Here is a 12,203-nt window from a genome sequence, read left to right on the forward strand (position 1 = left end):
AGATAATTTTTTAAATGCACTTTTGCTCAATTACCCCAATCAAACCAAGCATCACTGTTGAAAGGATCTATGAGGGGGCTTCAATAGGAACTGGTAAGCTGCTCTCCAGGGACATTTTCACCCATGTTCTAGTAGTCTGAGGGAAATATACAGGGATCTCATCTACCTACTCCTACCTTAATGAGGTGAGCATGTCTTAAAGTGTGTGAGGATTAGAAAACAGAGTGAGTGCAGGCACAAAGGCTTCCCATTGCAGACTGTGGCTGTGAGCACTGTGTCTCTTGGTGGGGTCTGGTGAGACGATAGTTTTGTTGGATGTAGGGAAGTGACTCTAGGGTACTGAAGAATTCATGGAAGAATTATTTAGCATATCAAATCTTTATTTTTGAGAAATAACATTCCTCTGTTTGGTTTTCATATCTTCATTCAGAGAGCCCATCTAGTTCCAAAAGATATACTAGATACTAAAATTCCAGATATAGGAGTCCTTTAGAAAAATAAAACAAAATCTAACTGCAGACTCTACTTTTCTTATTGAGCGTGCTTACATAAAAGTAGCTGCAATTATTGAAAAGGTCCAAACCCAACCTCATCCTGGTATTGTTCCTTAATTCCGTGTTTAAAGAACAATCTCAAATACTGATTATTTTATAAATACTGATTATTTACAAAGAAAAATACACTGGATTCATTCCTCGTGTACAATGCACAGGGAAATATTTCAGAATTCTCATGAAAGGGAGATAATGTTAAAATTTCTAAAATCACCTTTGTAAAAACTGGTAATTATTTTTCCACAAGAGAAAATTAATCTATATTTGAATACTGAAATCTCAGAGAATATGCAAAAAACATCTTTAGGATCAAATTACTAAAGTCAAACCAAAAATTAATCAGAATAAAAAACGGAATGATGCAAGAATGGTTTCTGTAAAATTACCCAAAAATATATTTATCTCAGAATAACTGGTTGACATGTAGTTGCAAAATTTAAAATATTATTTATTGTTTGACCAAAAAGTTAATAGAGTAATTAAAATCCTTATTGTTTTATCCAAATCTGAGGAGGGAGATAAAAAGAAAAGAAATAAAATTTCTTTTTAAATCATGGCTTATTGGTTACTGGTTTAGAATAGCAATTCAAGTTGGTTATACAAATTAGCTGGTTAAACTATACTTGTAGAAGACTAGATGAGACCACAGAGACAGAGAACACAAACATTTAACTCATATCTCCAAAACACTTAAAATGTCACAAAAAGCATGTTTTCTGAAAATTAACAAATCCATTACTATACTAAAAAATAATGTTTTCAATTATTGATGAGAAATTTCTTTAAAGAACTCTTCCAAAAAAAATTAAAGTGCATATGCAGTGGCTTCAAATCCAAGGCCCAAAAATGTACAGAAGTAAAATGATAAGAGGATGTCAGCAAATATTATAGTATAAATAAATGAAAACATTAAGAGGTGGTAATTCATTAGGAAATTATTAATTCTGGTTTTACTGAGTTTCAGGCTTGTGACACATTTGGTTGTATGATAGTAACCCAGTAACTGCTTTCTCAACAGAATGTTTGCTAGAGTGTATATAAGTCTGAAAACAAACATTGGGCTTGCAGAAGAAGCAGAGCAGACACAACTAAGACAATTGCACCCTCAACACAGCCTCCTGTGTTTTTGCTAGAAATTGAATGAGCACTTGGCTCCCTTTTGCTCAGGGAGGATGGGTCTTATTTTAAGTGACAGCTTTCTACTTGTATAGAAAGTTCAGGTGGACTTGAAATACTTATTTTAAATTTTATCTGAAAGATAAAGCATAGGATCTCATGTACTTTTGCTATAAAACAAACAAACAAAAACAATGAAAGGGTATATGTCATCCTTCATGGTAAAAGTATTATACAGTTGGTGTTAAAATAGATGGAGGATGTATTGGCAGTTATTGTTTGTTAGCAGTGGTTATTAAAAATAGACCAAGGAAAAAAGCCCAGCCAAGAGGAGCTGCCAAACCATGATTATGAAAAGTGATATATTTCATACTGGAGAATTTTTTGGTGGTGATACTGGCATTTGAACTCAGAACTCACTTGCTAGGCAAGTACACTACCACTTGAGCTAAGCCCCTAGATATCTTTTATTTTTCCAGCAAATGAAGGATCATAATTGTGAAAGTGATGTGGTAAAATAGGCATTCTTTCCTCTGCTTAATTGATATTGCTTTCCACTGTAATTTTTATTTCATTTATTTGTCTTTACAGTTACAAGATTTGCATTTTCTTCTATCAGAATCTCTCTTTGCTAATTTTTTAACCCTATTGTTGAATTTCTCATTCAAGTCTTAAATTGAATTCCTTACTTTGTTTATCTGTTTATTTGAATTTTCTTTGATGCTACTGGTCATTTTTTTAAATTATATTTTTCAATTCTTTGGCATTTCAGCCACTTCAGAATCTTCTGATTTGGTTTTTGAGGTGATATGAACATTTTGAGGAGTCATATTCCCTTGCTTTTTCATATTTCTTGTGTTTCTATGGTGCAATTTGTACGATTTTTGGAATGGATATCTCTTCACTTTTTTGTGGTACTGAGGTTTGAACTGAAGACTTACACCTTGAGCCACTCCACCAATCCTTTTTTGTGATGGGTTTTATCAAGATAGGATCTCACAAACTATTTGCCCAGGATATTTCAAAAATCTCCAAGGCCCTCCTTCTCATTACAGCTGTATCAGATATGTTTTATAAATGTTTTAATTTTTTCTGGGAAAGAATCATTTCAAAACAGTGCCTGTGACAGCCTTTGAATTTAGTTCCCTATGGTTAGCTGGCAAAGGAATACAAGGCTACTGCAGCTATTGTTTGAGTGACCCCAGAAATAGCTCTTGTCAGTGGTGACCTTGGCACCATACATGTGATGCTGGTTTTGCAGAGATACAGAATGAAATGTTATGGAGCAATGGAGGCTTCCACCAATATTTCAAAGGAAAACAAGGCAGTATGCTTGGAGTCAGTGTCCCTGCAAGCATGGAACCAGCCTAGGCATCAATCAACAGATGAATGAATAAAGAAATATGGTATATATGCATAATGGAATATTATTCAGCCACAAAGGATAATGAAATTCAGTTATTTGTTGAAAAATTGATAAAACCAGAGAACATCACACTAAGTGAAATAATCCAGACACAGAAAGACAAGTATTACATGTCTCTCTCATATGCAAGAACTAAAAAAAAACAAATAAATAATAAGTAAACTTAAAAGCAGAAGAGGGGTTACTAGGAACTAGTAAGAGTGTCTCTTCAGGGTGGGGGTGGTAGAAAGAAGGGTAGATTAACATGACCAATTCAGTATGTATACACACCTAAAAGTATCACAGTAAATTCCATTAATGTGTACAATAAAAATAAAATAAATTTTTAAAGTATATGAACAATCTATTGATAAAAAATGGACAATCTGGATAACTTGTGCAAAATACTTGAAAACACAACATACCATACCAAATCCAAAGTAAAAATAAAAGCACTCAACCTGGATAGTGTTAAATTTTTTTTTTAAACTGGCCTTGAAATTTTAAACTCTTCTACCAAAAAATTTTCCCAACACCTAAGGCTTCACTGGTAAATTCTTTCAAATTTTTGCCAAAAGAAATAAACCGTTTGCTACACTCTGGAGAATAAAAACAGAGGAAACACTTTTCAATTCATTTTATGTCAAAAAGTCTTTAATACCAACAAGGACATTGCAAGAAATAAATGAACACAGTTATCAAAATCAAAATCAAATATTTTCAAACTGAATCTACAAATATACTCTCTAAACAAAACATAAGTTATAACCACATAATTTGGTGTTGTCATTTGAAAATCAGCGTAACATACAACATTAATGAAATAAACAATACAAAATACTTAGTTGCTACAAAAGGTACATAATATGCATCTAAAATGATTAAATCTGTGTTGATACTACTAGTGATACTATCTCAAAATAAATACATAGTTCTTAATTATTTTACTGCTGTTACATAAATTTTGTCTTATCTCAAAATGTATGGTTACTCTGATTTCATCAAACCCAACGATTATTTGAAGAAATATGATAAAATTGACTCTTGGGTTGACAACATAAGTTTCTGGGCTTTTTGCTACTTATAAATGGGAGAGAAGATGGACATGTTAAAGGTTCATTGGATATCCTGATATGACCTGTCAAGAAAAAAGGGAAAGATGTATAAGAGATACATGTACATCTACATAGAAGCATTATTCACAAAATATCCAATGGTAGAAGCAACCCAATGTCCACTGATGGATAAACGGTAAACAAAATGTGGTGTATATTCATGCAATAGAAAAGTATTCAGCATTAAGAAGGAAGGAAATTCTTACATATGCTGAAATTCTGAATCTTGAGAATATACTGATGAATGAAAAAAGTCAATCATAACTAGGTACTGTATGATTCCAATTATATGAAGCAAGTAGTGCAGTCAAATTCACAGAGAAAGAAAGAATAATGATCACTACCAGCACCTAGGAAAGAAAGGGAATTTTGGATTGTCTTTTAATGTGAAGAAATTCATTTTGCAAGGAAAAATAGGTTCTAGAGATGGATGGTGATAATGGTTGCAAACAACATGCATGTATTTAACACAGTTTAAAATGCTGAAGATAGCAAATTTTATGTTATGTGTATTGTATTTTACCCCACTCTCTTTAAATTAGATCTACCTAACAGATGGGGGTTAGGAGGAAAGTTTTGGTAAAAAGATGGGAACTAATGTGCTGTAAGTAGATGAAAAGTAAACAGAGTGGGAGAATGGACAAAAAAGAAAGATTAAAAAAAAAAACTCACCAGCGCCTCCAAAACCATATTGCAAGACATGGCAGAAAGATCAAACAAGGCACTATTATTGCCAGAATTATCAAACCAATGGAGATGGAGTGTCCTAACAATTGGGAAAAAAGATACAGGATGTTACTTCACATCTAATATATTACATTTCCTAGCCTTCTTTTTTCCAAATATGTATCTTTTGTTTATTTGTTTTGAGACAGGGTTAATCCAGGCTGGCCTTGAACTTTGAATCATCCTGTCTGTACCTCCCAAGTGCTGAGATTACAAGTATATCCCACCATGATAAACTCTGTATTTTCTTCTCTAAATGTCCTTTCTCATCTCTCCATTCATCTTCTCCCCATCCTTTCTGGCTCACTTTACCCTTCTCGCAACCTATGTTTTCTTCCTCTGCCTCCCGTTATCTTATTCCTTCCCAACTCCCTTTCATGGTTAAGAACCACAATCTTCCTGGGCCCCAGTATTTCTTACCCCATTGGAGGATGATGTCCTGCCCTCCTAGACTGCTGTGCTTCACCCGGCAGGTCAGGCCAGATGCCTCTCCAGCTGCCACATTCAGGGTTGCTCGGAGATACCATGTCCCATCAGCATTGGGGAGGAAGTCACCTCTCTGAGTGCCCAGCTGCTCCTGCTCACCACGCATCCACATCACCCACACTGGCTTTGGATAGAAGCCAGAGACATGGCACACCAACTGCAGATGGTCAGGCCCAGGACTAGGGCCACTGGACAACCAGGCCTCAGGCTTCACTGGGGTATGAAAGGGCAGGAAGAAGTTTAAACCTCGAGCATACGGACTCAGAAATGCACAAGTTTGGACATTTACCCTCTACTCATTTGAGAACAAAATAAGTTATTGAAGAAACCTCCTCTCCTTCCTGGGTACCTTCCTACCCTTAGGCTTAGTGGTGGTGGGAAATGAAATAGAAGACTAACCTTGTCTCTGCAGATCTGCCTTCCCTGCTTCCAGAACACTCAAGAGGTATTTGGGGCAGGTTTCTAAGAGGAGTTTCTCCACAGTATCACAGATACCTTTATACTGAAGAATTAATGTGCAGAACTTCTGTGCCCTTTTGCCACCTTCTGGGGCAGGTACACATGAGTTATTGCTGGCACTTAGGAAATCCATTCCTCCTAAAGCTCCCCTCAAGAAGCTTACAATGGCACCTCCAGAATGCAGCTCACAGCCTGCTATGCCCTGGATCTCAAAGGGGTCTGTGTAGGAGGAAAAGAAAGGAAAATTATTTAACAGTAACCAAGAAAGAAAGGGAGGAGAAGAGGGTCTAGGATAGTGCTTTTGGGTAGGGATGAAAGTCTAGAAAGTAAAATGATGAGCCAAAATAATTGGAGCATTTAGAGACTTTCAGAAAGAATAGCACTGGGAACAGGTAGGCATGTCATGAATGGAGACAGGAGCTATGGTTTTAAAGTGTATAGTGGTGAAAGTGAAGAGGCGAGGAAGATGGTGATGAAGTTTAGCATTCTAGAAGGAATGGGATGAACACATGAAAGGCAGAATCAAAGATCAAAGTTGAAAAGATGGATAACTAAAGATGGTATCTTCTGTTTAGGTTAATGAAACATAGAGTAGCAAAGTAAGGACAAGTTTCACATAAAACAAACCAGAGGTTGTTCATGAAGAAGATACTATCATCTATCAAAGATAAGTTCCTAAGCAGTCATACCTGGAATACTTCATGGAGGTGAGGAGTCAGAGAGGAAGACTGCTCTAGAGAAATTCATGCCTGCATTTGGGTGGTGGGAAAGAAAGAAGGAGCAGAGGGAGCAGTGTCTTGAACCAAGAGAGAAACCAAATCATTGAAAATTCCTCCTGGTCTGAGGACAAGACTCACATTCCATCTGAAATTCACTGACACGTTCTTGCACTTCTCCAATGAATCCAAAAAGGTAGACTCGGAATATCTCCTCCAGCTCTTTTACCTCCTCATCAGTGAGATTTCCTTTAGACCAGGGCTTTAGGAATATGGCAGTGCCTGAGTCAAAATTCCAGCCATGAATCTGCAAATCCTCCAACCAGCCTGATCCTTGAGTTTTTGCCCAGGTGCTATTGGCAAAGGATGAGATTTGGATGACATGGAAAGAGGTTGGCCCCTGGAAATCTGTGGGAGAGGAAGTAAAATGGCTTAGATAAAAGGAGATATAGTAAAGAAAAATAAAGCTTGGATATTGAAAAGATGCAAGAAACAGGAACTCAGAGTCTGCAGAACTCTTAAAGCCTCACAGCCCCAGGATCTCAGGCTCCAGCCGAAACCTCCAGAATGGTGGAAGAGCACTGGAGACAGAAGGCTTAGAGCCTTAGTGTCCAGGTGCACCTGGGTAAGTGCAGCTTGCCTTTATCTGGACCCTCTGCAGTAGTGCCAAGAGTTTACAGAGTTACTCTTACCATCCTGACTGACACCACCTGGAAACAGAGCAGCTAGCAATACAAGTGGCAGGTGCAACATCTTACTGAAGGAAAGGACTTGATACTCTCAGAGCTTGTGTTTGATCTTTGACTTCAGCAACGCTTTTTCTCAGTACTCTGTTGTGACTTCCTCTCCCAACTAACAATTATCTTCCTCATACAAATTGCATGCCAGAGAATAAAATCTGCCTGCCACCACCCTGGGACTCCCACTCCATCTCCCATTTCCCCTCCAGCCTTGACATCTAGACTTATTCTTAACCCCTTGGCTTCCACCTTCTCTCTTCATCTTCTACTTTCTTCAGATGAGCTCAGAAAATACCCAATGTGACTTTGAAAGGTCACTTCAGCTCCCTTTTTTATATATCTGTAAAATAGAGAGTAATTCTAAATTGTTGCTTAGCTTCCAATCTGCTTCAACCTGGAATGATTCTTTTGGTTTATGAACCCACTGTAGCCATCCTACCTTCTACTGCCCTGTCCTCTCTGTCACTATCATTACATTCTAATGTTCTTAACTCTCTGCTGTCCTATTTCATCCTCTTTGTCTGTTCTCTATAATCCCACATTCATATTTCTAATTTTACATTTTTCATATCTTAACTTCTACTTCATCAAATTCTCTAGAATGTCCCATTATAACTGTAAAATTGGCCAATTTTCCAGGGTCTTGAGGAATAACAGCAGTAGATATCACGTAGATAATTAAGCCAGATTACTGAAAATATGAAGAAAAAACATCTATTATTTTCCTTCCTTTATTTATGCACTGAACACTATACAAAGAAAAGAACATAAGGCTTCTGAGCTTTAAATAGTACTTCATCAAGTAAAAAAGTCTTTGATACCTACAATTAAAACACAGTACAATACATGGTATTGTAATATATAAAACCCCCATCCAAATCAAAACATAAAACTATGAGAATTTTGTTGTCTCTTTACTATTTTTTCTCATTGTTGTTTCCTTTCCCACTCTAGGCACTTCATTGGTAGATAGACTTTTTTTTTCCCACATATCCATTTTCTTCTATCTTTAGCCTCTAGAAACAGTGCATAGAAAGAAAAACATATAATAAACATTTGAGGAAGAAAAAAGGAAGGAAGGAAAAGAAACTACTGAGAAAACATGCTCCAAGTGGCTAAATGCAACCAAAATCCTTTGTTTAAATTTTTGTGGATTCTATGTTCCTCAGATTCAAACCATTGCCCACTTGCTTATCTTTCTTTGAAAAAATGTTCAGATCATATGGCCCATTTTTAATTGGATTATTTGCTTTTTCTTATATATTCTGGATATTAATCTTTTGTCAGAAGAATGGTTGGCTAACATTTTTTCCTCTTCTAGAGGTTAATTCTTCACTCTTGATTGTTTCCTATACTGGACAGAAACTTCTTAGTATGATAGAATCTTACCCATCTAGTTGTGCTTTTGTTGCCTGTGCATTTGAGTTCCTAACCAAAGAAACATTAACTATACTGTTATCTCAAAGAGTTTTCCCTATATTTTCTTCTAGCATTTTTACACTTTTAGTTCTTGTATTTAGGTAGTTGATACATTTTGAGTTTATTTTCACATAGGGCAAGAGTTAGGAATCAAGTTTCAATCTTCTGCATATAAGTATACAGTTTTCCCAACACAATGTATGTATTCTCAAATGTATGCTTTTCATACCTTTGTTGGGAATCAGCTGGCTTTAGATGCATGGTTTTATTTTTTGGATCTCTACTCTGTTCCACTTGAGCATATATGTCCTTGTCATTTCCCCCAATGATCAAAAGATTGTCTTCTCATACTGGATCATACATTTCCAAAGAAGTTTATTTCACTAAATAGTGAACAAAAAGATCATAACTCAAAGGGGAAGATAAAAACCCTCAGGTTTTTTCAACCAAATTAATTTTATTTCTACTTATTACTATAAAAACAATAGTAAATTTCCCACAATGGTTTACAATTCTATACTGGTAAGGTCTAGCTCTCTTTCTTCTACTTTCACAGCTTGAACAAAGATTAATGATTGTCCTGAGTTGCAATATATTACAGTGTACTGATGATAAATTCCACTCTGATCAGCCCTGTACTGTCATGATGAGTCTGTTATAAGACTATCAAAATGAAGCCAAGAAAAAAAATGACAAATAAACCCACAGTAAGGATCATAGTAATATTTAAAGGTTTGTTTTCCTTTGAAAAATTTTCAATTTCTATGGAACCAGAAGTGTCATTCTACACTATCTCAGCACTTACTCAAAAGTTAGTTTAAATGTGAAACAGGATTATTGTTTTGCCAGCAAACAAAAAAAGATGGGGAAGCTAGCTATTTGCTAGGTTTCAGCCAACCAGAAATGTTTGACTTTGGTGTTGTCTATATTTTAATAATCTGCCATGAGAAGAGAAGAATTATTGGAATATTGACAGGGGCACAAGAAGGTTGAGGAGGGGAAGAATCATAGGAAAGCACAAGAGTAAAAAGTTAACAGCACATTCTTTTTCTTTATTTTACTGAAACAGAACCCCAAGATTCTGTTTATTCAACATACTGTATGTTCACATGTATGAAGAAATTTTAAGACTATAGTGGTGATACCTAAGTCTGAAGGCATAAATTAGCTAGCATTTGTTGTCTTTAACGCAGTGAAACTAAAGCAGATACCTTAAAAGCAACTGAGGCCAATAGGAAAAGGAGACCAGGAACTAGAGAAAAGGTTAGATCAAAAAGAATTAACCTAGAAGGTAACACCCACGCACAGGAAATCAATGTGAGTCAATGCCCTGTATAGCTATCCTTATCTCAACCAGCAAAAACCCTTGTTCCTTCCTATTATTGCTTATACTCTCTCTACAACAAAATTAGAAATAAGGGCAAAATAGTTTCTGCTGGGTATTGAGGGGGTGGGGGGAGAGGGAGGGGGCAGAGTGGGTGGTAAGGGAGGGGGTGGGAGCAGGGGGGAGAAATGACCCAAGCCTTGTATGCACATATGAATAATAAAAGAAAAATAAATAAATAATTAAATAAATAAATAAATAGACATTATCCTACACAGCAAACACATGAGCTTTTTCTGGAAATCTAGCCCAGTGGTAGAGAATTTGCATAGTATGCACAAGGCCTTGTGTTTGATTCCTAACACTGCAAAAAACATGAATAGATTCACTATCATATACAGTAAACATATGGATGTCCAGAGAATAGCAACAACTTTAATTTGTTGCATTTAGTCTCAAGAAGATGGCAAATGGATCAGCACGAGTGGCTAAAAATCTCTGTACATACTCAAATACAGATAAGTTCTGAGAATCAAGAATCACAAGAGAAAGGGGAATTCCCTGTTTCAAAGAGAAGTCCAGATTTTCTTCACAATGTCAGTTTGTCAGTCCAAACCACACTCACATAACTCATACCATTGTTGCTATCATTGTGATCTTCCCCTGCCTGGCTTAAAACTCAGCTCAAGGTAGCAATGCATTCACTGGGACATGAACAGGATAACAAACAAAAGGAAAACTTAACATTAAATTTTTACACAAGTCACTTCACACTACCACTGTGATGAGCTCGTTCCATGAATGTCTTATTCTGCCAAAGCAATAGCCTGAATAAGATCAAATAATTCAAAATTTAGATACTCAGTTATCCCAGCCAAGGAATTCCAGGACACATGGTCATACCTGCCTTAATAAAAAGTCATGTACATTAATGAAAGTCATAATAGGAATTAAAAGGTAAAAATTAGCCTGTTTCCTTAAAGCTCCCAACAACAAATACAACAGCAAATATCTGAGAATCCTATTTCACAAGCAAAGGGGATGCTCATCTTAATTGATACAAAAAAAGCATTTAAAATGCCCCAAATTTTCTGTTGATAAAAATCTTTCAGGATTTCTTACACTCAGGAGGCTGAAGCAGGAGGATCAAAAATTGGAGGCTAACCTGGGCTACACAGAGAGACATACCTAAAACACTCTCTGTAGTTTAGATATAAAAGGAAATTTTCTTAATATTATAGGCCATATATAGAAAGCATCATGTCTAACACCATAATCAATTGGGAAAAATTGAACATTTTGCTTCTAAGATCTGATACAAGACAATGTGCAAACTGACTACTTCTATCCAACATAGTACTTTAAATCTTAACAAAAGCAATCATGCAATAAAAAGAAATAAAAGGCACATAAATCTGAAAGAAATGAGCAAAATCATCACTGTTTTAAGATAATATACTACAAACAGAAAACCCAAATATTTGTAACAATTAAATTAATTAAATATATTTGCAAGATATAAAATCAATGTACAAGAATGGTCATTTCTGTTCACAAATAACAAAGTAGCCACAAAAGAAATCAATAATACAATCTCAGGCTGGAGATGTGGCTCAAGTGGTAGAGAGCAAGTCCCCTGAGTTCAAACCCCAGTACTGATAATAAATAAATAATTCTGCTATATAGAGCAAAATTATTTTTCAGAATTGAAGGACAAAGACTTTCCAAGATAAACATTAAAAAGAATCCATAGTCATTAAATCAGCACTACAGAACATACTTAAAGACTCCTACCCAGAGAACAATAAACAAAACAAATACAGTCATAAGAGTGCAGAAAATAATAAATACAACTATAAGTACTAAAAGTATAGAAAAGCAAATGAGAATGGGGGAAAAATCAAACATGATGAATTCAGCGAACCATCAAACCTCTAAGATGAATAAGGGAAAAGAAAGCACACATAGATTGTTCAAAACAGCCAGAAGAAAAGAACAGAAACACCAGAAGGAGTATATAACTTTCGATAATAACCCTGAATATGGATGGTCTTATATCTGCAACTAAAAGACACAGAATTGCCAATTGGATTGAAGAAGAAAAAAAACTGAACAATTTTCTGCCTGAACAAAACTCACATTG

At 35.7% G+C, this 12,203-nt stretch overlaps 1 protein-coding gene across 3 annotated transcripts in view; it reads right to left on the bottom strand.

The window, feature by feature from the left end:
- Positions 1-3,741: 3,741 nt before the first annotated feature.
- The window catches only part of LOC109674008 (T-cell surface glycoprotein CD1b-like), a 48,117-nt gene continuing 39,655 nt past the window's right edge, over positions 3,742-12,203 (bottom strand). The window contains exons 1-6 of one of the 3 annotated variants that reach the window (XM_020151133.2): positions 7,270-7,452; positions 6,719-6,985; positions 5,802-6,080; positions 5,337-5,615; positions 4,863-4,956; positions 3,754-4,213 (exon numbers count right to left, since the gene is read on the bottom strand). In XM_020151133.2, coding sequence (XP_020006722.1) covers positions 4,192-4,213; positions 4,863-4,956; positions 5,337-5,615; positions 5,802-6,080; positions 6,719-6,985; positions 7,270-7,330 — 1,002 coding nt within the window. In that variant the 5' untranslated portion in view covers positions 7,331-7,452 and the 3' untranslated portion in view covers positions 3,754-4,191. Of the gene's footprint in view, positions 4,214-4,862; positions 4,957-5,336; positions 5,616-5,801; positions 6,081-6,718; positions 6,986-7,269; positions 7,453-12,203 lie in introns of those variants that run through there. The other 2 variants (XM_074047755.1, XM_074047754.1) reach the window with 2 other exon arrangements.

The sequence above is a fragment of the Castor canadensis genome, chromosome 11 (genome assembly GCF_047511655.1).
Source record: "Castor canadensis chromosome 11, mCasCan1.hap1v2, whole genome shotgun sequence".
Lineage (NCBI taxonomy): Eukaryota > Metazoa > Chordata > Mammalia > Rodentia > Castoridae > Castor > Castor canadensis.